The 27,716-nt window shown below is 39.3% G+C and overlaps 1 protein-coding gene across 1 annotated transcript; it reads left to right on the top strand.

Moving 5' to 3' along the window:
• Nucleotides 1–3,323: 3,323 nt before the first annotated feature.
• On the top strand, nt 3,324–27,706 carry LOC108096300 (transcription factor mef2A). The gene is given in 5 exon segments (XM_017197779.2): nt 3,324–4,156; nt 22,403–22,609; nt 25,912–26,249; nt 26,523–26,742; nt 26,745–27,706. Coding segments are annotated over 5 exon segments (1,905 nt in total). The 5' UTR covers nt 3,324–3,676; the 3' UTR covers nt 27,405–27,706.
• The last annotated feature ends 10 nt before the right edge of the window (nt 27,707–27,716 follow it).

Below are 27,716 nucleotides of genomic sequence, written 5' to 3'. Positions count from 1 at the left end.
AATTTTCCACGCCCAGAAGCGTGCGTTGCGATCTTATCAGCCGAAGCGTAGTGAATGGAACTTGGAGGTTCTAAGACAGCCACGAAATCTCCGACCTGACCATGTGATCCAATCGTAATAAAAACGAATCACAGATAGGGAGAGCTCGTTTTGTACGGCTCTCGCGAGCTTTTAATGAGAGCTTTGCCGATCGGGCTGAGAAGTTGCTAGAAACTATTGAGTATTAGAGTACAACTGCACTGTCAAAAATAAACAAATCGTAAAAGTAAACCTTCTTAAAACTACATTATATCAGAATTAGATCAAATTTCAGGTTTTTATAAAACTTAAAGATTAAAACTAAGAGTCCTAAAATTCTTTATAAAACTCGCAGAATAAGACCGGTCTTTTGTTACATGGTCGGTCTTATCAAAGTCCCTATTTTCTAAACGTGAGTGATGAATGGCAACTGTGTGCTTTGGTCGTAAACGCTTATAATTAAACTTGCCTCCGCCTCAATCCCCACAATAATCATCATAATCACCAGCCGCACAGCCACAACTCACTTTTATGCGGCCAACTATATCATGAGGGTAAATATTTATAGTCGCCTGGTAACCTCGTCTTTCCTTTCCTCCTGATAACGAAGCCGGCGACACGATGACAGTGCAATTGATTGTGAGATGGCGACAACTGGCGACGACGGCTTCGTCGTTTCTATTTCACCAATTCTGGACAGCAGTCCATCATGGCAACCAGAATAAGTTATATGTGGGATTGGTAACTCAGGAAATCCACGGTATTTTATCGAGCTCCCCAACACTTGATTAGTCTGATATCAAAGGCCATAAATGCCGACGCAAGATCCAACGGGGTCAGTTTTTTGGGGTCTATATCGAAGTGCTGTGCATATCGATCGCAGGTGATCGGGCGGGTAAATACAGGTTTATCTCGGGGGAAGTCGTTCGGTGGAGTGGTTAAGTGGACGGGGGCTGGAATTGGGGGTTTCCTGGGGCGGGTCTACAATATATCAATTAGACGGCATCTGGACTGTTCTAATTAATGACGGCATGCTGTATAAATTGTGTATTATTCATGAGCTAGCTGTCGAACACAGTGGGCCACTTTGTGTATAAACTTATAAACTTACTTAAATCATGATTAAATATTTTTAGCAAATCAGTTTTTCCTTTTTTTTTTCATTTATGAATTAAAACTCTAATAAGGGCGTCAAAAAGTATGCTATGAATTTCGGCAATATACAATTACAATTAATAAAATGTTGACACCTATAACATTTTATGTGTCTTAAAACCATATCCCTAATCCACAGTGCCTAGTGACGTTTCAATTAAAGCCCGAACATAATACACTAGGTCCCCCCACCTCTCCCAAATTTTACGTGTGTGCTTACCGTTATTTGCTTAAGGCTCCGCCGCTTAGCAAACAAAAAATCGCCATAAAAATAGACAACGTTGGAAAAAAGAGAATCAAAGAAACCAATTTGTAGCAATCAGATGGCAAAATCAAATAATTTGTCACATGGGGGGCTTAACCCTCGCAAAAAAAACATTGCGAAAGCTTACTATCACACGCCCACCCAACGCTCTCTTCCTCGCTCTCTCTTTTCCCCCTGTAGGTGTGAGTGAGAAGCAGAGCAAACAAAACCGATTCGCACTCTTACCAATGCACGTGTTCCTTTTGTTGTTTTAGAAGAGAGTAAGGGGTATAGAGGTGGGGCAGACAGGTGCTTACTTACTCACTTAACCACTTACCTCGAACGGATAAATCCATGATATTCCCCTTTGGCTCGCCCATTGCACTCGCTCCTTTTCGATTGCCAATCTCCAAAAACCGATTACCAAAACACACGGTCGCAGCAACAACGCGTAACTGAAACTATTTTCGAAAAAGATTAAATCATTTTCAGAGGCGGCGCGGGGGAGCATGGCACATAAATTGAAAATCAAAACAAGAGCAACTTCAAGTACTATTCTCTCTCTATATTTGACTCTCCCTCTCTCTTTACTGCAGCCGGTGGAACGCATCACGTGGTCTTTATCTTGACTGGAGCCATTCAGTGGGGCAGAGCGAGAGGGGGCTAGTTGGGGAGATCCGAGAGAATCCAAATATATACGACTATCTCAGTCGCTCGCACGGCCCCCTTATATAAGTCTTATGTAACGGAGAGTCGCAGGGGCATGCGCACATGGTAACAGTGGATCGGGAGCCTTAAAATTAGAAATCTATACTAAGTACCCACTATGCGACTATGACCGATGGTGACTAATCGCTGTATTTCTATTTTAGGGGCAAGCGGGTCAAGTTGCAAAAGGATTTTACCTCCTTTTTTGATATTTTATAATAATAAAAAAATTAAAATTTAATTTTATTTGTCGAAGTTAATTCTTAAAAAAAAAACCATAAATTTGGGGTCATGGTTTTTAGGAATCAGAAACCATCAAAAAAAAAGTTTCAGTATTATCTCTTTATTTTATGTGACAGAGTGGGGTTATATACAAAGGGAACTTGGCCACTTCTGTTATGATAAAAGCCGGAAAATCCTTGCCTCTAAGCTAGATAAACAGGGCCGAACATCAGCGCAAGACAATCAAATTGATTGGCAACCTGTCTCCCCAATTTAGATACCACATAAGGTATGGGAATTAGACAGGGGATTATTAAACTGAAAAACCAGAGGATTGTTTTTGAATGGAAACAAATGCTAATGCCTTTTTAAGGGCGGACCTCATAAAAAACGTCGATAACTCAAGTGATATTATTAGTTTCTTAAGAAATATTTTTGTAGTTGGTATTGTTTGGCTCAAAAAGACGACATTTTGTTACGCTATTGTTATTATATTACGCTTTTATTAATATAACAGTGCAATTTTTGGTAAAGACATTGGCATTCTGTTTATTTGTTGAGACTTAATAAACTGATATTAACGTGATCTTTTATTTCAATCTGTTATTTATTTTTATTAACATAATTTTAGCAATCGTTTTATTTTCAAGGTTCCCTTTAATGTTATGAAGTGTGGTAAATAATTGGATTTGACACAATTTCTACTTGACACTTTCTTTTTATTCTACATGGAATCTATAGCATACTTTTATGTTGAATTAAAACGATCACTGTGCAATATAGTGAAGCCCTCTGTAGACTCAGAGTGTTATTTTGTTGCCATGGTTGCGTCTCTCCTCACGAAAAACAATCCGAGGCCCTAACCAACTTTTTTAGCAGAGCAAACATTTTTTTTTTGGTATTTTTTAGTGACATTTTGTAGTCGATCGAGAGCTTTAGAGGAGCCGTTCCACCAGAGCTCATTCTCCGGAAAAAAGCTCAACGTTTCGGACGCAGAAAAAACTGTTGCTGCTTCTTGTGAATTTAGCTTGTGGTACGCGCGCGCAAATAAATCGCAAACAATTTAAATTGATTACCAATGAATTTCTATTAAATTGTATTGGAAAAATTCGCTCGAGTGTCAAAAACCAATTGATTTATGTGTGAGTGTGTGAAAGTGAGCTTATGAGTGCGTGAAAAAATGCACTAGCCCAAAAGGAAAAACACAAAAGGTGGAAAACATCAACAATGCCAGTTTAAAACAGACCGTAAAAGATACTAGAGAAACACAGAGGGGTACTACACAAGAAATAAAAATATAAATACGAAAATCCCGATTCGGCGATAGAAATGCAGAAAATCACAACAAATATGCAGCAGACAACGGATCTTGACTTTGATTTCCAGATGCCGTGTCGCTATTTCAAAAGTTCTTTTGCGCGTTCGCTTTCGCTGAACAACAACAACAACAATAACAACAACGCCTTGACATTGCCCAAGAAACCGCAAACAAACGAGGCCAAACAACAACAACAACAACAGCCACAACAGCAACTGGAGAATCAGGAATCGCTAGAGAGAGACAGCGAACAGGATTCCCACTCTCCGTGTGCAACCCCGCCCCCTGCTCTTCCAGCACGGCGTCACACCGCCAACATGATACACTTTGGCGCCGCTAATCAGCTGCTCTCCCCTCCGCCGCCCAACCACCCCCCGCCGCACCCGCCACACACCCCGCAGCATCCGCAACCACCGACACAATCCGCCAGGAATCTCAATCTCGTCTGGCCAATGCAACCGACACATCAGCAGCCACCAACACAGCAGCAGGTTAGTACAGTGAACACTACTCTAAAACTCTTCCAAGAATTTTATATTTATATGGAAAAAATAGAGAACAGTGAAAAATGCTTTTTTTATGTGACCATTTTTTTATTAGGTTCATTCATTTTTAAATCCATCTTAATAAATTCTAATTTAATTTTAAAAGTGGAGCCTAATATGCATTTTCAAAGGGATGCTTTTATTTTAAAGTGCCCACTGTATCGCTTTATGCTTTCGTTACTTGTCTCCGTTTCTCCTCTCACTCTGCTCCACATGCCCATCTCCTTGCACTTTGTTATGTTGCCTTGGCAAAAAAAGGAAAAAAGTTTAGTTTCCTTTTTGGAGCAACTGGATATTTATGTCACCGTGTTGTTTGTCACGTAGCCTTGACAGCCTCCCCCTCCCCTTAACCACTGCCTGTCTTCACCCCAAAGACTCTTCGCCTCCTTTGGCTTCTCGCAGTTGTTGTTGCTGGCCATGTTATGACAAAGTTTTTTTGGTTTCGCTGATTTTTTAAGGTCAACTTGATTTATGTGCGAAAAGTGCTCGAATCGTTGGCAGGTCGTGTGTGGGTTGAGATTGGAGAGCAAACCTCATTTGGCATTGATAAGGGTGATAAGGGGGAGAGTTGGCTATATGTAAGTGGGTGGAGGTGGGGAGTTTGTAATATTTATTAAGTGCTTCAACGAGTTCAGCAGTGGACATCAAGTGGAATTGAAAGTTACATTGGAGAAACCTCAATTTAAAGTTTGTCATACATAAAGTTTTGCAAATGAAATTTATTTGTTAAATGTGCTAAACTTTATTTCATAAAAATAATATCGCAAACAGGGGTAAACAATTTTTTGAATTTTTCTGAATAAGAAACGACCCTTTCTTCTCAAACACAACATTTAGATAGTTAGATTTGTGTGGTACCAGTGAACACAAACTTTTTATTCCAAACAAACAATTCCGTTTCCGCAAATTCAAAAGTTTTCCTTAATTGTTTCGATACTACGTAGTTATTTCAAATTCCTTTTCATTTCCTATACCCTTAAATTAGACTTTCCTACCTCCATTTCCATTCCTTTGATTTGGAGGTCTCTGCCGTCATCGGCCATCACCACCCTCAAACTTTGACCTTATCGAACAATCACAATATTTCCTCGATTCGTTCTCAAGCAAATATTCCATAATCACCCACCGATTCCGCTGAAAACTCAAGCGTAAACATCGAAAGCAAAACTTTTGTTTAAAGAAAATGCCAGCAAGGTCTTGGCCTAAACTGTAATTAGCCATAGAATTATTGTGTGTTGGCTCGGCTCCTTATATGTTTATGTTTTTCGGGCCTAGAGCGTTCATTAAGGGCGGTCGAAAAAGCGACTGCGTGTAAAGGTCATCCGGTGAATTAATGATTGGGTTTTTGGGTGGCAATTTCCCTGGCCAATGGGGGAGCTAGATACGAGTATATATGCGATTTTCGTTTTGAAATTGGCAGCCATGGCAACAGACAATCAACAAGTTTATGGCCTTTTGTCTCGGGCATGCAAAACTACAACTACTGGCAATTCGATACGGCCTAAGTCCCCTTTTCCAAGCCTCATTACGAAATGTCGCCAAGATTTTGCGGCTTTAATAGCTGCCGATAAAACGTAATGAGAAAAAGTAGCAACAAAGCTTATTATTTTTATTTTATTTTTATTACTGTCTTTCTTTCTTTTTTTTTTTCTTTATGATTGTCACTTGATATTGTTGCCGGTTTTGTTGTTGCGGCCTCTTGGCCACACTTGAATGGCTCCGTTGTCGCATAATTTGAATTTTTCTAACGCAGCTGCTGCTGCTGCTGCTTTCCCTATTGACTACAACTTGCAGCTTGTGGTGTAGGAGTTGCATGCTCCACAGTTCCATCCTCCCGCGGAGGAGAGTTCATTGCATCGGGTTTTCACTTTCAATTGGCTAGCGGTGAAATACGAAAAAAGCAACAAACCGCATTCGTTGACAGCTGACTTACCAACTACAATGGCCATCGGTGGCAGGCGTGAATAGAAGTCAAACAACGTTGACCTTACGGGGGATATTACCCAATCCATCTGGCATTAGCCCACCGAAGTTAAGTCAAGTTACGGTAAATAACTATTAAATAAAGTATAAGCTCTAACAGTCATTAAATAACTTTCAACTTAACTTTACATCAACAATAGTTTTTCAAAGTTAAAATAATTGTGAATGGTCGTTAAACACCTTTAAAACCTAGGTAATTGTTTTTTTGTTGTATATTTTGACAATTGTATTTTTTGCATGTCAACTGTTTGAATTGAATTTTACTAATTACCAACAGTTTCGTATTTCCTAACCTTGATTTTCGACTGTACATACATCATTATCTCCTGTCATTCGGTGCGTTTAGCCTAAAGATTGTCATATCGCTTAAATGTCTTTATTATGTCAGTTATAAGACCATGACCAAAGTAGGAGTATTACACAGTCTTTTTTTCTTTGGCTAATTGACGTTTAGGGTAATTGAAGGTAATTTCAGAGCATAATAAGGGATCGTATATCAAGCCCCAAGTCAAGATTGAGGAGAAGCGTATAAAATGAGTGAGGAAAATATGACAATAATTTTCAATAAAGTAAAGAGGAGAAAAGCTGATCTAGTTTTAAAATAATAAATCGGGGCCACAAAAAATCCATGTTCAGCACAAAATAGCTTGAGTAAATAAAGATTTAAGCGAAAAAGATTTGTACAGGTCAACTTTTCATAAAGACCAAATAAGTAAAGCTGCTCCGCTAAGAATTTCCTTATACGAAGTTCTCCGCTGAAACGCATCTGTTATAGAGTTCATTGGCTCACCATAAACTCTTTAAATTAATGCAAATTTCTTCTCACATGTTCCCATTTAAAATAATATCCATATAAATCTGCAGCTTTATACATTTCCCTTTGGCGAAGGCGAAAAAAGAAACACCAAATTTCGTATATCACTTCGTTGGAAATCCCTCGCCTCATCACCGCATCATCGCCCGAAGTTTCTTCACATGGGGATCTATGGGGGATATGGAAAGAGTGCTCTCGGCCATTCGGCCACCATTTCATTCCATCTGCTCGTCAATCGTCAAACGCCAATGTGTTGGGGCAAAAAGGGGGTACAAGTGGTGAGGGGGCGTTGCAGAAGTGCAGACGCCACTTTGCCCCAGGTTGTATTACGCAAAGAGCAAAAAAAAAGGATTGCATAGAAATATTGAAGCACGAAGAAAAAATTAAATTGGTTAGGTGGACATATTTAGTACCCTTCAAAATAAATATATACTCAACCTTCCATAAATCTGAAAAAAACATTCACTTTAGTAAGTTTCTTTATAAATAAAAATTTAATAGGATATCTACATAACACTAAATTACTTTTAATTTTACAAATGTAGCCAAGAAACGTAAGAAGAAAAAATTAAATCCACTTAACTTAAGACAGATACAAATAACAATACCTGGTAACTTTTGTGCTAGGACTGATGGACCTCCATTACACAAAAAAAAATCGTGTGTCCGGAAAAAGAAGGAAAATGAATGTGTCTGTTGATTTGGTGCATTTGGCGCTGGCCACACAACGCATCAGGGAGTTGATTGCCCCACCAGTCCCCAAAAGCCCCGATTTCCCCGGGTTAGCAGCTCCCACATAAATCGTGAGCGAAGGAAGACAGAGAGAGAATTTCCTCGACAAGTGTGATATTTATTTATAGCCAGGCCAACTCGTGCGAAAATTGCATGGAAAAACGGCCAAAAAAAAAAAAAAAAAAAAAAAAAAAAAGAAGGACGCACAGAAGAGAAGATAAATGCAGAAATGGGTTAACTTGGCTTGAATGTTTTATTCATGCAGCCGGCTATGTGCAATGAATGAAATGCATAAAGGCGAAGAAGCGATGCTGAAGAAATCATAACAATTTCTTTTCTTTCTTTTTCTGTTTCTGTTTCTGTTTCTTTTTCGAGATTGAATAACCGTAACAATCGCAACTGTCAAGACAATTTGGGAAATATTTTAAAAGGAGCTTCGTGTCTGCATTGGCATTCCAATTTGGCCGGGACCCAGCTCTCTGTGGCTTAAATCTCAACTTGGCCAAGTATTTCCATTTGGCAAGACTCTTGATTGACTGACTGATTAACTGATTGACTGACTGACTGCCAGAGTGAGCTGGTCCGGGGCATTTTGCATTTTGGCTTGATCGTGAAATCGTCTTTCATCGCCGCAGTCTCATTAGGCATTTTCCCAAGCCGGAAACTATTTGGCCATAATATTTGGTCATCTCGCCGGCTTTTCCCCTCTCCTTTCTTCGCTTTCGGATTGACACATTGAAATAGTTTGGGTTCGCCTAGGACTGGTTTAAGCCAAGTTTGCTTTTCCACTTTTATATTTGGTCAAGTTTTATTTGCGTTTGGGCAATCACTTAAAAACCTCGAAAGTGCGAGGAAAAATAGCAAAGTAAAGTACAATTAGCTTTGGTAATTGAAAAATTGCTTCATATACGAGAGCCATTTCCAAGTACTTTGAATTTGTAGCCACAAAACTGATGAAGAAAACAGGGAATATTTTGGAGAAGGGGATACCATCAGGGCCCTCCAACAAATTGAAATTTAAAGAGGCACGTTCCTACCGCACAACATTTAATTGTTTTTTTATTAACTCAATTAATCAAACGTGCATATAAATTGTTCCTGGAAACATTATTTCAGATTTATTTGGCATGCGCCCACATTTCCATAATTTCTTTTTGGCATTTTTCCGCAACTCATGGTAAACAAAGTCATTAAATTAATTTGTTTAAAGTTGTTTAGGTGAGAATATTTTTTTCGATTGTACGTTTACTTCTAGCAAAAGTAAATAAGAATAAAATGGCTGGATAGGCACTTTAAGGGGTTATATGCAGTTGCGATTTTGAAAAAATCGAAATTTTTTTTTTGCCTATTTTGAATGTATATATATCTAAGAAGATTATCTGAAAATTTCAAAGTATTCCGGTAAATAGTATTGGAGTAATCAGTGTATTTGTAAAGACGTCTCCCATGTAGTTCAACTAGTAGCCAAAACTTTAAATGCGTTTTTCTCGAAACTATGTCTTCAAAGTCGGTGAGGAAAATTTTTCAGGGACGGCTTGACCGATTGACTTGAAACTTTCACATTCTCTTCTTAGATATTTTTTTCAGGTAATGAGACTTGGAATTTTGGCTCCGACAAAAATTTCGATTTTTTTAGCCACTTCAAAGTTGAATTTTTTTGTGCCAAAAACAAAGTTTTATGTTTGGCAAGCCGCCATTTTGTCAAAAATCAAAATTTTGAAAATCCCAAGTCTCATTACCAGCATTTGTCTATTCTTTACGTAATCCTTCTGGTTTTTTGTATTTCTGATCATTTGGACCGGAGATATTTTCCTCACCGCAAAACCCTTTTTTTAAGTGGACCCTCGGGAGATCCTCTACAGGACCGACCGAGTCCAAAAAAAAATTTTTTTTTTAATGTATTCTAAAACTAGAAAAAAGTACCTATCTTTTCATATATAACACGTATACATACAATAAATAGCCTCTCCAAAAATAATTTTCAAAAAAGCTCATTTTTTTGGCCTCGCAACTGGATATAACCCCTTAAATGATTTAAACAAAATGAGGATATCAACAATAATGCGTTAGCTCCAAGAATTCCTATTACACTTGGCGCAAACTGGTTAAAAAAAACAAAGTGTGTTAGCGTGGATCTGCCAGACCATGACTACACTATATAATAAAAGTCGGAGAGACAAGTTCTCTCCTTTTCCGTCTGCTTTTCTGCATTTTTAGCGGTGGCTCATGGTGAGTTCATCAAGTGTAAAACAATAACAACGAAATCGGCCCCAAAACAACAAAAACGAGAAAAAAAACGCTCAGCAGAGCAGCAAATTTCAAAAGGCGGAATTGCGCCGATAACAAAACTACAACAATAGCAACAACAAGGTAAACCGAAATTAAAGTAAAACATCCACGAAGAAAAAACGCTGGACCCGCAGTGAACGCGTTTCGCTGCGTTTGGAAGCGTTCCCCTTCAGCAACCACCCCCAGCGATCTACACAAGTACAGTCCGACTTCTTTAACTCGAAGTTCTACAATAAGAGCAACTTAAAAATAAAATTGTTTTAAAAAACTTCAAAAGTATGTAGATCTCAGTGGAAGTGATTATTTCTCCTGCAAATTTTATTATATATAACTTCTTATCCTTAAAACTATATAATGACTAAAATATATTTCTCGAAAATAGAATGCCAAGAAAATCAACCCAAGAATCAAAACAAATCATCATTAGTGCAGATTTTTAGAGAAAATCATCACATTAAATAATTCCAATCCAGAATCTGACATCATCAAGAAGAGCTATGGGCTTTCAAGTGCTGGGTTTAGGCCAACTAATGATGCAGGTCTTTAGAGAACTACTTCACAATCATTTTGAGGTATGCCAATCCAAAATCAGACTAAAATTAAAAAAGCTATAGGCTTTCAAGTGCAGAATAGTGTTTTCAGTAAAACAACCGTCCCTGTTACCGTAGTTTTACTGTTGCACATGACGTACAACGTTGCGCATGCGTACCTGTTGAATGCCCCCCCTGCTTTCCCCTCTTACCTTTCCGCCTGCTTGTCAACTTTTCGAACAGAAAAAAAGGGGAGTTTTAAGCTGGCGGAAATAATAAATTCTAGCCTCGACAACAGCAACAATTGCCGCTTCTTCTCGTTGTTTTGCTCTTTGTCTTCATTTGTTGAATTCTCCCATCACATGTAGCATACACATGTCAAGTTGCAGACGCAATCGAAGCAGGAATTCCCCCTCTTTTTCCCCAGTGCATTTTCCTTTTCTTTTTTTGGTGAAACTCTTTTTCTTTTTTGCCCATATAACATTTCTGTATAAAAATGATGATTTTATCTAGATTTTGATTTTTTGTTTGGTCGCGTCTGAAGCGTAACAACTAAATTAACAGCGTTTAGATTAAAACGTATTTTAAACAAGCTGAAAAAGAGAAGAAAAGGGGTCAGCAAAGAAAGACTTTTGTGGGAAAATGTGAAATTTCGTTGAAAAGGGTTGAGTTCTTCTGGGGGGTTTAAGCTTAAGACAGCGTGTGAAAAATTGGTTTTCGAATGGGAAAAGCAAAAGGCAGCAAAGCGGAATAAATTAAATTTCTTACATGGCTCTTTGCAGTTACGATTATGTTGTTTTTACCCTCGAGAAAATCCCTCAACCTTCTATTTGGCAAATACTCGAAACTAATTTCAGGGCTTAGGCTGTTCAGTTTCGGCTTCATTTAAAGCAGGGCCCAAAAAGTAGCTACAACAAATAAGGTCAACAGCGCAGCTTATAAAGGTCACGGGGCAATAATAGGGGGTGGCATTTGGCTGAGTGGGCGGACTGGGGGCTGTGGGCGGTGGGCGGCGGTCCATGGAAATGATGCCCCGAGTGACAGAGGAAAAAGATTCCGACTCGAGGTTGCAAATTCTTTGGCTGCATAAACACAACAGAATGCAACAGAGGGAGAAAGAATGGCGCAAATAGAAAGAGAGCGAGCAATGAACACTGAAATAATGATAGCCCCCGGGGTGTCGAGGAGGGAAAATGCGGTGGAAAAGCGGAGGAAAAGCGAAGGCATATCTGTGGATGCTGTAGCTCAAATCAAAATGCAGCCAAAACAATGCAACCATCAAGACAATGGAATGGGGATAGGGGACCGCAAGGGGTGCGGCCGGTGGGGCAAAAGGGGTGGCAACTGCGCCCCACAATGCAGCCAGACCATTAATGAAAATGGCCAACAGAGCTGCCACCAAAATGCATGGAAAACCGGCGAGCGCGGAGCAGAAATGGAAGAAATTGAGATAGAAACTAGATGCACTTGAAAGTTTTTCTTTCTTATAAATATTTTAAAGAATATTTAAGGCAAAAGTACAGTTTTTCTTCCTTATAAATATTTTAAAGAATATTTAAGGCAAAAGTACACAGAATATTTGTTTTATAGCCACTTGAAGAATTTTGTTAGTTATTTATTTCCTGAATAAGCATTGTAGCTCTTGTCACATATTTCTAGCAAACAAATAAGTTAAATACTTTTGTTTAACATTAACATAGTTTTATTCAGTTTTTAAGTTAATTTAAATACAAGAAAGAATATAAATGTAGCTAACATTCTTTTAATGCAATTAAAAAGATTAGAATAGTAACTAATAAACTTAAGTACAGTGTTTTTTTCGTCTGTAAAGAGGCGTATAAGGGGTTTGTGTGGTCTGCCCGCATTGTTTTCATTTGCTTCGTTTTCGCATGCTTAATTATGGCCATTGACATGCAACGTGTTGCACTAGTCCGAGCAGCAACAAAATCGGCAACACCAGCCAGCAACAGAGCAGCAACACGAGGAGGAGCAGACCTCGTTGGCTGCCACGAGATACGCAAACTAATAAGCAAAACACAGAGCTCAGTTGGATGCTGGTTTTTGCGCACTGCTCCAGGGCCTATCAAATTAATCATTCCGTATCACATTTCGCCAGCTACCAGCTACATTTATAGCTCTATTTCCCCACTTTGGCCCGGAATTTATCTTTTTGGCTGCGACATAAATTACACGCATTCGCTGGCTGGCTGGGCGGAAGGGAAGGAGCTCTTTAAATTTAGTTTTGCATTACTCTGTCTATTTCGCACAGCCATTTTCAGTTTCAGTCCCTTTTGGTGGCTCATAAATCTCTTGGTTTACAGTTTGCCATGCACAATATTTTAATTGCCGCTACTGTTTCTGTGTATCTGTATCTTCTCGCCAGCTCTGGCTGAAAAGTATCTCATGAATTGAGCGGCAAGCGACGAGTGTCTCGTTTATGGCCAGACTTTCTCTGGGGCCATTTAAAGTTCTAGTTCGGGTTGCAATTCAACAGGAGTTTATGGCAAAGTAAATAAATAAATGAAATAGTAAACTAAAGTTGGTTATTTATACTTTGGGGGCGTTTTATGTGAGCAAATAAAAAATGTCCATGCTTGCAATTTAAGTGCGCAATTTGGTGTATTCGAAATGGAAATCTGTGGAACTTTGGGCCTTGAAATATTATTGTTTGCTTCATAAAATATGCATGTATATAATGGATAAATATTTAAAGACTATGTTTTTTACAAAGTTATCTACTCTTATACTTAATTAAATTTTGTAAACGTTTACCCAAGACTATTTTCCACATTAATTTCCGGCCAACGACTCTGCAACTCACTTCCTGTCCTCTGGTTCTGATTTAAATTTTCATAAACATTTTTCCCGCCGCTGGCTTGTTGGCTGGCCAAAATTAAAACGCTAATGAGCCAGCTCACTCTGGACACATTAAAGTAAATTGAAAAATATTATAATTAACAAACGAATTCCCGGCTACCAGCTGAATATATGTTAAGAGGCAATTAAACGCAATTAGCCAATTAGCATAGGTCATCAGCGGCGTCCAAGCCTCAAAAATGGCCAAAAGTACCACCAACAACAAATGCCAACATCACCCGACTTCCGTTAGAATCAAAAAAACATATTCGAAATGCTTTTTGTTGTTGCTGTCGAGAGCGTGCAAATTGCTGTCCCAATTTTTCAAGCATAAAAAAGCCGTCCAAAAGAGACGGACACATAGTGTTAGACAGGGACGGAGCAATGAAGTTGCTTTAAAAAAAAAAAAAAAAAAAAAAAAGAAAAACACACTTTAAAAATATATTTTGCAAGTCGGCTAAGCCAAACGAATGGACAGACACATAAAAAAGAATTATTATGTAATTTTCGCTTTACGCTTTTCTTGCCGGCTCTTTTGCGCATAATATTTCTTGGATTTCCTCAGCTATTTTTTTTATACCTTACCTTTTTGGTTGGACAATCAGCGTTTGGCAGTGGATTAGGGAGTGCTGGCCATTTATGTAAGGTGTGTTCGCAGTGGCAAAACAGTTGATCTATAATTGCAGAGAGATCCAGCGTTTATTAGATCTTGGGGTGATCTTGGGTTGATTGGATTTTCACGACTTTAAATTACATTTACATGGGATTTAGCCGAGATATGTGGAGATAACGTGATGCTTTCTTGGCTTAGGAGAGAGTTTTAATGGTACGATTTTAACATTTAAGTTTTAACAGATGAAACATTCAAATGTTGCAAACAATTTTTAGAATACTAATATATATTGTCCTCGATCGACTTTTCCGGAATAATATTATAAGCCCATTCTAAAGCGTAACAATAGAATGAATAAGTTCCACTTGGCTTAAATTACTTTGAAATGGCTTTTCTCACCTCATCATGAACTTTGATTTACTTTTGTGTACAGTTCGTTGAACCTCTTGCCAAAAAGCCGCACACTAAAAGTGAATTCTGCCAAACAAAAAAAAAAAAAACCGAAAAAGAGTTTGCCGAAAGACATAAAAAAGAAATATATACGTAATGAATTGGTTGAGATGCTCACATGGAATCGCGTGCTTGATAAATAATGTAAAAATGTTGAAGTTCGCTGCGGTCGCCCGAAGACGTGAACTGAAACTTTAAGCGCAAGTTGAAAATTATGCAAAAAAAAAAAAAAGAAACAAAAAAAAAACAAAATAAAAGCCAGAGAGAAATATCATAAAACTAAATCGTAAACACTCGAAGCGTGTTGGGCTACTAAAGTGCCTCAACTGCCAGCACCACCCTCCCATTTTAGCCACCCACTGGCAATCCGAGTGGCCTTAAAGGCAACTTGGTTTGAAAAAATCCTTGACATTAGCTCGGCAAACAGTGGAAATAAGAGAAAGAATGAGTGGAGCTGTGGCGGCTCTACAGCTGTGGAGTTTACCCACCGAAGTGTTCAAAATTAAATTGCATTTTAGAGGAGCTTGCAAGCAGTTCATCCAGACATATAGAGCAGACCGAAAATTGATGTTGCCCCGCGCGCACACACACACTGAATTATGAGGCAGCCACAAGCGGGGCATAAATAAAATCATTATTCGGGCAGGGAAAAAAATTACGCCAGAATCGAAGACGAAGACAAGAACAAAAATCGTGCTGAAACCTCCGTTCGGCTCATCATGTATGCAGCGGGTGTTCAGACCTTAGTCCCCTTAGACTCCCTTAGACCCCCCAAAACCCCCCGAAACCCCCTCGAAAACCCACCATATTCCGTAAGCAGCGGTAAAATTTGCTGCACGAGTGTCGAACCTATTTGTAGTTATCAGAAAATTAAAAAGAACGTGCCAGCTGAAGTGGCCAATAAAAGGAAGGCATTTCAGGGGGATTGGGGGGGTCTTCTTGAGCCTACAACATAAGGAGCGGTCGTGCAAATGCGTTTAACTGTGAATTCACGCCGCTGAGTGAATTAAATTGATGAAAACACAAAGCTCCACAAAGTAAAGCTAAGAGCAGGCGAAGGAAGCCAATAAAAATAAGAGCTACTGGAGCGCGAAAATGCTACAGAAAAAGCAGGTAGAGTAAAAGGTCCTGAAAATCCTTTAAGTTCCTAAATCCATTCGAAATAATCTTATCACAAGGTGGAAATGTACAAGAAAAAGAAAAACCTAAGATTTTAAAGCGTTTAACTAACACATAGGTAACCAAAATGAAAGGCTAAAGATAATTAAAATTAATTTATGGTAACTGGTTCATCAGAAACATCAATTTTTAAATAAGAACTTTAAATAAAACTTATCTCGCGTTTGCACGTAATTGATTTTTAAGTCAAGTCAGCAGTAAGAAAAACGCTTTAAAGTTTATAACGTGCAGCAATTAAAAGTGTCGAAAGAAAATCTCTTTCTAATAAAAAGTGAAATTAAAAACTTTAAGTGCCGGCAAGTTTCGCAATAGTTATGGCCAAGACTCGTGGTAACACGACTCCTGAGTGGAGGGCAAACTTAAATGAGGAAGAGAACACAATTACCTACCCCAGTCCTCCCATCTGATGGAACAGGTAGATGGATAGGAACATTCTGTTCGGTTCGGGCCTGGCCCAAACCATCCGTCAATAGGCAAACACAATTTTCCAGTTCCGCTCTTTGCGCACTTCGCCTGTCGCTTTGCATTTCCGTTTTGCCCCTCCGCCTTTTCCTCTGTTGTTTTTACCACCTTTACCTGGTCACCGAAGGCCAATGGCTTTATGGAATAATACTTAAAAATATATATATACGGAGTAAGAAAACAAGTCTTCGGCCCACGGTGAGAGGTGAGCAGATACAACTCCCTGTGAAAAAGAGTTGGACGAAGCCCGACTGGAAAAACGTTTTCGCACTCAATCAAATCGGAAAATTTAATTTCGTGTACCCAATTCGAACGGGCAAGCATCAAACGTCAGCAGGCAGTTCGAACCTGGCCAAATCTCAGGCGTGAAGAAAAGACTCCAGAGCCACGAGGCAATCGAGAATTCTCTATTAATTCAATTGAGTTCTCTGGGGCTAATTTTTTGGCTTCATTAGAACGGAAAGTTGCTCACGGACAGCGAGTTTAATCGAATTGCGAAGGGGCGTAATCAATCCATTTGCGTGATTTGCAAGAAAACATTCTCGATGCGAAAAAAATGGAAAGAAACTGTGAGAGAAACTCTCGAAAAACATTTCTCAAGTGTTGGCCTTAGGGAGCGAATCGAATTCGCAAAAAAAAAAAAAAAAAAAGCCCAACCTCTCGAATTCTGAAAACTCGACTGCAATTTTTTGCCGCAAGCCAATTGAAATAGTTTTTGAATTGAGGAAAGAAAATACCTCAAGAGGTTAAAATTACAACAATAGCTGCCAAAACTTGAATCGAGCATTGATTGACAAAAAGTGATATAAAATAAACTAAAAACAAGATAAACATAAAGAGATGAGGTTGAATGAATGCCGAGTAAAGATGTTATGTAACTGCCAAATAATATAATATATAATAACGAAAATTAACGCAAATAATTAAACATTTACCACTTTAATTACTGAGACTGCGCCGTTTTAACCTGGATATCTCTTTAGCCCAAGTTTGTTCATTTAACATTGACACGGCAGGTGGAAAGACAAACAACCAGCGGTTGGGAAACGGACTCCGGTAAATATGGACAGATTGTCTGAAAAAGTTACGGGCCAAACTTGCGGAGTTTAACGAACAAGGTTGTTGGTACTGCAGGGATATACTCACAGTTCGGATTGACAGACAGGAGTAACAAGCAGATGGACAGAACTTTGGATTGACAGATTGACAAATGAACAAACTTAACAAATATGTATTTCTGCCTCTGACAGTTGGATAAACTTTTTGCGTTCTATAAAGTGCTTACTATCAATCATAATAATTTCCTTTTATCTTTGTTATTTGCAGAGTCAATAATGCTTGTTTTAAATTCATTACACTTTCATAAATCTAGTTTATTATTTTCCTATATTATCTACTCAGATTATAGCCCATTCACTGCTATGCAATTTCTGCCGTCAGTTTATCAAATTTGGACACAAATAAATCAATTTAAATAAACTCGATAAATATTGCCAAAAATAATCTAAAATATGTTCAATGAAAATATAATATAATTCAATTAGTTTTCACTGGATTTTAATTTATAGGCTGCCTAGTATAGAAACTGACACTGACTGGCCCAAAAAGAAACATTGGGAGGTCAGACAATTGAAATAGATTATGCGTAAACGGCGACCGACAAAAGGGGCGTGTCGGCCAACGCCCACACACAATGGGGGAAGATCGAAAATGGTAAAATCAGGAGGTGGGGATTCTGTGCCCAGAGAGACAATGAGGAAACACACAACAAAGGGCTGCGTTCGAGCCCCATTAGAGGGCCATTTAAAACACATTTAGCCACCCCGCGCCCGCCGCGAATCGGTTAAACCAAATCAGCTTACACAACAAACAAACAAAAGCCAAGTCAGTCAGCCAGCCGACTGTCGCCGATTGTTGATTGTGGTTCACTGTCAATGCAATTGGCGGGGAATAGTTGGAATACTTTTATACCTTTTGAAACCGGGAAGAGACTACACCTGTGCACTGTTGAAAATTTCGCTTTCATTGTGTATTTTTATTGTTGGTTAAAATAAAAGTTGGAATCTCTGCAAGCAACCTGAAGAGATTTTATGAAATCTTTTTATGTCCTGCATATTTTTTATTTAACAGGATTTAAGAGAAGTATTTTATCTTATAGGTAGGTAGCTTTACAACAATCATATTTTTCTGTTTTTTTTTTTTGCTAGTGTAAGGGGGAGATGGGCTGTGATAGAGACGACTGACACATTGCAGGTAATCAGCCAAGCTTGGGCCTAATGAAGGTCAAACCCGTTGACAGATATCCACGTCTCCATCTTCAGACCAATCATTGGCAACTTGGTAGCTGGCTTTTTTGATCGAAAACAGTTCCAGCTGAGGGCACACGTCACGCAACATTCAAATGTTCGACTGAGAGTGCGAGTGCGAGGAAGTCGGCATCCACTAAAATGTTGTTTTGAAATTAACCCAATTTCCGTGCAAATGACAAAATGAAAATGAAAACGGAAAAGAAACAAAAATGCGCAGAAATTCCTTGGCAAAAGTCAGCGTAATAATAAACAGCAATCAGCGAATCTTTTGGATTGCCAAAGCAAACAGCAAAAGACAATTCAAGTTTGTCATTGTTTTGTGTTTGCTTTGGATTTGTCATGTGAGAAAGTCGTGCCAAATGCAGATCTTTAGGCATTACCATAATGACAATTATCCATATAGCTTGTGATGGAGCGAAATCCCGAGTTGGATTCCAGATGCAACAGCCTGCAAATTGCTGAGCAAATCTATGCAATTTAAAGACCTTCTCCCCCACAAACTTCCACCCACTCATTACGGCTTCATCCCATTGTAATGGCATAATATTTTCAAGCGCATTTTTCTTTACATTTTCCTTTTCTTTGCACTTTCTGTCTGTTTGCCTTGAAAGCTATACAAAGGGGAAGCTGAACTTAAAGCCGAAAGTGTGCCAAGCATGGCTAAAAAGGAAAATAATGCAAAATCTTAAGCCCTTAATCGAATTAGTCAGAGTTTTGGTCTGCGGATGAATAACATTATTTGGCAATTAGTTGGGGTTTTGTAATTTGTGCATGGTTTTTGGGCAGCCTTTTTCGCTCCTTGGATTTGAAGTTTGTTTGAAAAATGTGAAAAGCTTTGAACTCCCTGAATGAATTTAAATAATCATGTAAAATAGCTTGAATTTAAATTCCATTATAAAATTTACATCTATAAAAGTTAATTATAGTATTTTAGTGTTTCCTTGTTCTAGTTATTTTCCTGTGCGCCTTCCTGCCTCGTCATATGAAACCCTCTCATTTCGCACTTCCTGTTGCAACACTTTAATTGATGCAGCCTCATTGTGGCCAAATGGGCTTAGTTATTTAGTCGGATACGTTATTGTGATCGACATGGCAGGCCAAATAAACCGAGTCAGATCGTTTCGAGATTGTGGGGATCTCGTCAGCGGAGCGTGAACTGCTATTTGACCCTTTTCCCCCATTTGCCACACCCACACATGCACCGCTCCGCCCCCTTCAACATGCGGCTGCTGCATCAGCATCGGTTTTAGCCGCACAGCAACAACAATTTAAATAACAACGACATCGAGTTGGTAATGGAGACGACGAGCCAAGTTTCATGGCGAAGCCTGGGAATTGGCCATCCCCTCTCTCCCTCTCTCTTTCGGAATTACTATCGCCATCTCTCTCGAGTGTGGAAACCCTTTTAGCACACTTGTTGCCAGCCCCCTCCTGTCCCCAAAAATCCCCTCCGATTCCGGATTACTGGAGCATGCAATTGTTTGCTGCTTTTGCCGCTGCTGCCTATTTGAAATGCAGATTTCTTCTGCTCGTTGCGGCGGCTTTATTTCATTACATATAAATAGCACATTGATGAGCTCCTCGGGGTCAAAGGGTGGGAAGTGTGACCCCATCCTACAATACAGTGCCTTTCGAAATAATATATAAATAATATCCTAAAAGAATAAGCAAGTTTTAATTTAATATTTGTCTTGGAATCCAAGAATAATGATATACAAAAATCACATAACATACAACACTTAAAAATATTGGGTTAAGTGCATATAGTATTCTACTTTTATGACCTCTATTGTAATAATGCTCAGAGTAAATGTGTTTCCCAGCTCTACATCCTTAACGTACAAATTTAAATAAGTAGTTGTGAATGTAAATGTGCAAGATTCTTTAACTGGAGACATGCAATTGCATTTGCAATTGACATTTTGTTTGTTGCCAAAGAAGAAAGCAGAAAAGTTTTAGATGCCAAAGTCTCGGCTCTGGAATGGGGTTATCTAGCCTTCCTCTCACTATATACACTATATGTATATGTGCTTTTTTTCCCAGCCCTCAGGTTCTTGACTATTTCTTTTACACCTTCTTGTTGTTTGCTTGCGAATTGTAACGCGCATTTTAATTAGATTGCTTGGGTTCTGAACTCCACCTCATGCAAATTAGTTCGAGCCGAGAATGTGGGAGATTACTTCACAAGAATCCAATTACGTCTGCGAAATTCTGGAGCCTAAGTTGAGGACTGATTACTTGAGAAGTGGATTTTTGTATGCATTATCATCCTACGTAATTGCTTTTCCGTTTAGATTGCCATGGTAATTAACCTGTTTTGCTCGTACACAGATATTTTTAATTAAAAACTAATGAAAATTCATTAAAAATAATTGATAAGGAATTCCGGCATTGAAAAGGAGGAAGAAGAAGTGGCCGATTTCTGGGAATATTCCCATATGCATATTAGGTGGCAGATATCTGAATGGATAAATGGGAATATGGGAATATGTTGTATTTTTCATGGGCAGAGTTTTTGGATTAGTAAGGCGGCTAAATTGGTTTTTGGGTAAAGAGGAAATATTTTACTGCTTCAATTATGGTTCCTCTTTTAACATTTGCATTCCGGGAAAATGGTTTTTAATGAATAGGATACAAAAGAAATGGGCTACAATGATATGGGCCATGTTCGTCCGGCCTTAATTATAGGTATTATATTTTGAATAAATAGCGTGCACATTTTTAAAGCGCACTCTTAAAGCTGTTTATAAACAATTATTCATTTCCTATTTCGGCTTTTGGGGCAACAAAACCTTTTCATCTCCCCGCCAAATCTTGTTTAGTCCGTTTGCCTACAATCAATAAATCAAATTCAAAAAACGAACCGGCAACGAAAAAAAAGCTGCAAATGCATTAATTAACAAGCGTAAAATTGCACCAAATTGAGTTTTGAGTTGACCACATTTTTGGTTTTCGCTGCAGCGATGGAAGGGGAGGGGAGGCGGCAAGACCGGGTGTGGGCGTGGTAGTCTGGAAAACCGCAAATGGTAATTTACGTGGTGGCAACAACAACGAAAACAAACATTTGCAATCCAATTTGATGAAAATTCATAATTTTTTTTCAACTATGCCTTTTCGGTAATTTGTCTTTTGGGCACTGGGCGTGAGCGTGGGCGTGGAAAGTGGGCTAAAAGCGATTACATCATTAGTTGGTCCGAATCGTGGAGGTCAGACATCAAGTGATTTATGTAGCAACTTCAAGTGTAATTGTCTTTTTCGGTTTTTTCCTATTTCCTTTGTTACCTTATTTAATCAATGGGAAATTAAGTGTACAAATTAATTTCGAAAGGGTTTTTTTTATTTAGTACTTAATAAATATTTTAAAAAATGTATGAGAAGAGTATTTTTTATTCTGTATACCATAATTTATAGTTCTTCCCTCTTTTTTTTTGTAATATACTTCTTTATTTTTTCTCCATTTATTTCTTCGAGTTGTGGGTCAAAGTCTTTGAAAAAATGATGTTATAAAAGAAAAAGAAAACCGTGAACATAAAAAATAGGCGAAAATAAAACCAAAGTTATATGAAAACATGGTTGGCCTGAGTCAAACGGGTTGTGCGCTTGACCAGCTACCTCGCATCCAAAGCCTTAATAAATGTGGAAAATGTTAAGTATACCAGAAATTTAGTGGCAGGCAGTGTGTACAAAATAAACACAAAGGAGGCAGGTATTGTATAAATAATTTTCTCTAATTAATTGTACAACTTTGGCTGGTGGCGAGTGTTAAAGCTGCTCAAATGAGCCTTTCCGCTTTTGGTGGTTTTCGTGCGTGATTTCGCATTAAATGCGAACCAGCCACTGGGTGGTTGTCCAACACTTTGACAACATTTTTCAAATCGCAATTTTCGTTTTTGCTCAGCTAATTTAACGCGCATTTTTCTGGCATTTTTCTTTAAACTTATCCATATACGTATTTATTTGTGACAACATTTGCAGGATGCCAATATATTGGCCGCACCCAGCCACCACATCTACGACTTGCCACAGCAGTTGCACCACCACCACCACCAGCATCAACAACAACAACAACAACAGCAGCAACAGCACCACCATCAGCAGCAGCAGCAACAGCAACATCAACTAAATGTCGAGGCTGTCATATTGCAGAATCAGGTGGATACCTTGCATTGGCAATTGAAACAGGTGAGTAAATGAGCCGGCGAAAGGCAGGCCAAGATCCAATCCAAGAAATCCGCAACCAAACAAAAGACTCAAGACACAAACGTGACTTGTGATTTGTGTTCTCGAACGGAGGAAACTATGTTAAGTGCCAAGTCAGCCCAACAATCCAACAATCCAGCAATCCAACAACCCCACACCATAACCCCATCTCAATCTCGATCTGCTTTGGCTACCGACTTATGTTGCCCTCCTTGGATCAACCTGTTTTCCTGTCTCCGGCGTTCTTTATTTAAATAGTTCTCACGCTTAATTTACTCAAATCGGAATGGAAATGGAAATGTAAGAGATGTGGGGAATGATTCCGTAACCAGACGTAGTCGCTCGTTAGACTAGGTTCTTTTACACTGAAATTAAAGTTATATTTGAAAGGGATCAAAGATTGCGTTCTTTTAAATTCTTTGTTAATTTGTATTGTATTATATTCACCCATAATGCTGGTACAAAAACATATAAAAAGATTACCTCTTAACAAGGATATAAATCCAAATTAAATATAATTTATGTAGTGTATATTTTGTATAGTTCTACTTTGTACAATTTGAAGATTTACAATGTAACAATGTAAGGTTATAAATTAATTTTTAAAGGTCTTACATAGAATGTTTTTTAATTATACGTTTTTCCTGTTATACAATTTGTTTTCTGTGTAGCAATCGAGGCATTTCCTTTCCGAAAGTTCCTCCCCAGTTAGGGCAAACTGCCTTGCCCCATCGCAATTAGGCGGCAGAATTCTTCTCTGACGCTTAATTATAGACTCGCAGTGTGGTCGGTCGGGCTCTTCTATATGCTGCTTTGTTCTGGCCTTTGGTCATCGTGTCTTTCATTGTCTTTCGACCATTTCCTTTGGCCAACAGCTGCTGCATTAATTTTATACTTCCTCACAAAAGGTTGCTAATGGAGCCGACGGGTTACTGCCTTCTGAAACTCCACCGTAATAGTGAGAAGCGCTAGATTAAATCAAACAATTCTGATTGCTATCTATATTGTGTGTAATAATAAGCCAACCATCAATGAAATGACTTGGGCATTGAGGAGTGATCTTGAACAGGAATTTCAGGAGGTAGTCACATAGATTAAGTTGATTGAAGTAGCTGCCAAGAATTTACAAATTATAGGTATGATGATGTTTGAGATAGGAAGTATAAGAGGTTACAAGAGGTTGTAAAAACTTATCTGAAGAAATTTGTTTTCAACTATAAGGCTGTTTGAATTTGCATTTATTGGCAATTTAAATGTTTAGGAAATTGACAAATTTATTTTAATGATTTAAACTAACGAAATACTTGGGGTATAAATATAAAACTGGAAGCTTACTTTTCCTTAGCTGCAAGACTAGTTTTCCCCTGAGATCTGTGATTTTTTCATTACAAAACTAGAGCACTGCACTAAGTCGACTCCGCTCCCAATTGACCGAATCCAACTTTGAACTCGAACCCCAGATGACCTTCAGCATACGTGCTCGATGTGCTGAGATCGGAGATCTCCCTGGTCAGTTTCTCCCGCCGAACACTTTCAATTCGAAGCGATTCTATGCAACGCATAATCACCCAACGGATGCCGCTGAAAGAGCGAAAATATTTACGCTTTCATTTCGATTTAATGCGCTTTAAATGAGCCCCAATGAAGTTGACTTGGAAAGCCGGCGGTCGGACTCCGGTCTCCGCCTTGGAAAATTGCAAAAGAAAACAAAGTAACCAGAAAAAATAATAAGAAGAGATAAATATTTCTGCAGTGTTTGGTCCGTTTCTTGTTTGGCGGCGAACGGGGCGAACTGGGTTAGAAGGCAGGGAAACCGCGTCGGAAAACTTTTAGCCATTATAAGTGAAAAGCAAAAAAGTGAGCAGGCGTGGGTGTAGCCCTGGCGGGAAAAGATTGATTGATTGATTGACTGATCGATTGAGGAGTAACGTCGATGGGAGGAGACCGCATTTAATTTATGCACCAGGGAGATCCGCAACTGAACCAACCGGTGCAGCCAGGAAACGCGTCGAATGGGAAGCTGCTGGCTGGGCTGGCAAGCCAAGCGAATCTGAATCCTCTCAGCTCCAATTGCTCGACAATGGCTGAAACACTTTGGGCATTAATGAAATTAAACAAACCATAACAAAATCGAAATCAAATACAGCAGCAGCAGCAGCAGTAGCGGCGGCGGTTACTTACCGGCAAACAATTTCCACATAATTTTCAAATAAATCTCAGACACACGAAAACAATTCGTAATTCGAATGAAAACCTCTTGCTAACACGCAGTAGGAAAACTCCGAAAACGGAAAAACGTCCAATGAAAAATTAGCAACAATTTCCAAGCGTTGCAATAGCGAATGCAAAATGCAATAGCAACAACAGCAGCGGCCACTTACATAATCAGCCAGACACCCAACTATTTTGGCATCGTGTGAAGACCCCCCTCCAAAAACCAGCCGATACATATATATATACTCTTATATATATATATATATCTATCCACCCGTTTTTGGCCAATTTTCAAATGGCTGGAGAGGTGGGCGTGTGCCAGGTGATGGCAATCGGCAATCTTAACGCCTTTTTGAGGTCTCTGCCAAATTGGCAGGCGCCGCAAACCCGAAATGGCATTTGATAATTAGACAATTTGGCTCACAGAAGTTAACCGAAAAGCGACATTCCCCACTTGGCTCAAAAGATGCTGCTGGACTGGCCCACAGACCCACAGCACAATGAGCTGGAGAAATGCGCAGAGTGAGAGGCGAGATAACAAATCAAGTGAAAGTTTTTATAGGCTGATGATGCTGCTCCACAAATGTTCGCTGCCAAGCAAAATCATTTACAATTAACATAAATAATAAATTAAAGTCATCGGTTCAAATGCATATCCAAAGTGTCAAAGCAATGACCTGGCACATTGGGGCAAAGCCATGCGAGTTCCAGGGAAAAATGCACGATGACTCGATTGAAAAACAATTTATTATAGGCTTACCCTAGATTTATCTAAGCTATTAATCAGTATTTAAAAAAAGAGAAAGATTAAGATTAGGGTTTGCTAGGAATATTTATTACATTGTAGGAAACCAGAAATCAAGCTCTAGAAGCTTTTTAAATTTTTTTTTAGGAAAGATACTCATCTTTAAAGGCACAAAAATAGTTCTAATTTAGTTCTAACTTCATTATAAAATACAATATACAGAATAGATAAATTCATAGGAATTAAAAGTCACTTAATTCTCCTTTCTCTCTGTAAAATCCTTGTTCTATTTATTACTTTATCTTTTTTTTTTCCTACATTTCAGACCGAAACCAATTGCGAGATGTACCGAGCGGTGATGGAGGAAGTGGCCCGATTCTTCGAGCGCTACCAGCTGCAGCAACAACTCCAGCAGACCCATCGCAATGGCGAGCAGATCGCCCGCTCCAAGAGTCTCCATCATGTTCACGGAGTGGGCAACACCTCGCTGCAGAGCGATTCCCGAGATGATGACGCCTCGAGTGCCGGGTCCGCTTCATATCTGCGTGCCCGGAGCAGCACCAATTTGATACTGAATAAATCAATGCATGCCATGAATGAGGAGCATAATTATGAGACGATTGCGCCAGCTGGAAGCTACAATGCCTTCAAGGATTTCACTTGGTAAGGGGAGACGTTCAATCAAAACGATAATTTATTAAGGTTGATGACCTGCAGATTAAAGCATTAAATTAAGTTATCAAATTTTATTTCGCTTGATGTTGACTCATAAAATATTTTGCTGGAATTTAAAAAGTAATTTAAGAAAGCTATTATTTTTTATAACCAATTTTTCAACCAAGTCAGGTTGCTTTCCTTAGAAATTGTTAATGTTCTATGATGATACTTTATTGGTTACTAGACATGATAATAACTATATTTTTCTATCCGAATTAGGCGTCGCTCGCCGAAGAAATCCGGAGGCAGTGGCGGCTGCAAGGCGCGTCTGTCCTCTCCGGAGGCCTCCGAGGAGAAGCTGAACCAGGAGGCCTTCCGCTTGGCCAGAACCATCAGGAATCTGCTGCACACCTCGGAACAGCAGCCGGATCTCACGCAGCCGCGCCACTCGTTGGCCTCCATTGCGTCGCTGCCCTCGGGAAATCACCGGCTATGCAAGGGGGGAAAACCAGTTCGGTGATGACGCTCTTGACACCACCATTGCACAATTCCACGAGCATCATGAATGCCACACTGGAGGCTCCGTCGCCGGCCGCCAAATCCAATGCGGAACTGATTTTCCTGCGGGCCAACAACATGAGGGACTCGCGGCTTTCGCTGCGCAGCTCCACCGACAGTTCCGTGCATTCCACCATCTCGTCGACGGCCTCCTCCTCCTCGAAAGTGGAGACGGATGAGGAGACCCCGAGCAACGGCAACCACAACAATACGACAACCACCGCCAGCAGCAACACAGCCATCAGTAATAGCAACACTAAGCCCACCAGCGGTAAGCAGAGCGGTTCGAGCACCGAAGACGAGAGTGGTTTCAGTTCGATTAGCTCCTTCCACGACGTGGGTCTGCCCTTGAGTTCCACCTTGATGAACCAAAACCAGAGCCAGAGACGCCAGTCCATGTCCTCAGACAGCAGGAACTCCACGCTAAAGTCGGGCCTCAATATGGTTGGCCTGCCGCTGCAAACCCAAACCCAAATTCAAGTTCAGGTCCAGGCCCAGATTTCCACCAGTCCGTCGCCTTCGAAAACCTATCGCAATGCGAATCGCTATCAGCGATTTTCCACCTTATCAAACGAAGATGCAGCCGCTGTTTTGTGGGTCTAGATCGCTGGATATCCTATCAGAAATACTTTAATATGATTTTTTTCAACATTTTCCTGGAAATAATTTTGAAGAAAGATCCGAATCCTTTTTTAAGTTTTGTATACTCCCCCGTAGCTTCGTAGTTTCGTTTTTTCTCTAGTGCCTCCGCTTAGTGTTTAGTTGCTCACTTTTGAAGAGTGTTTAATTTGTAATCGATTATGTTACCATTTAAGGACCAAGCGCGCATTTCTATGTTAACAACATGTAAATTTCATTTGACCTAAGTTTTGCAGTATTTATAAATAAATGAAAAGTAATTTATACAAAAAGAAG

Source organism: Drosophila ficusphila, unplaced genomic scaffold, assembly GCF_018152265.1.
Source record: "Drosophila ficusphila isolate 14025-0441.05 unplaced genomic scaffold, ASM1815226v1 contig_106, whole genome shotgun sequence".
NCBI classification, from domain to species: domain Eukaryota; kingdom Metazoa; phylum Arthropoda; class Insecta; order Diptera; family Drosophilidae; genus Drosophila; species Drosophila ficusphila.
The sequence above is the reverse complement of the archived record's forward strand: the minus strand, read 5'-3'. Positions and strand labels throughout refer to the sequence as shown.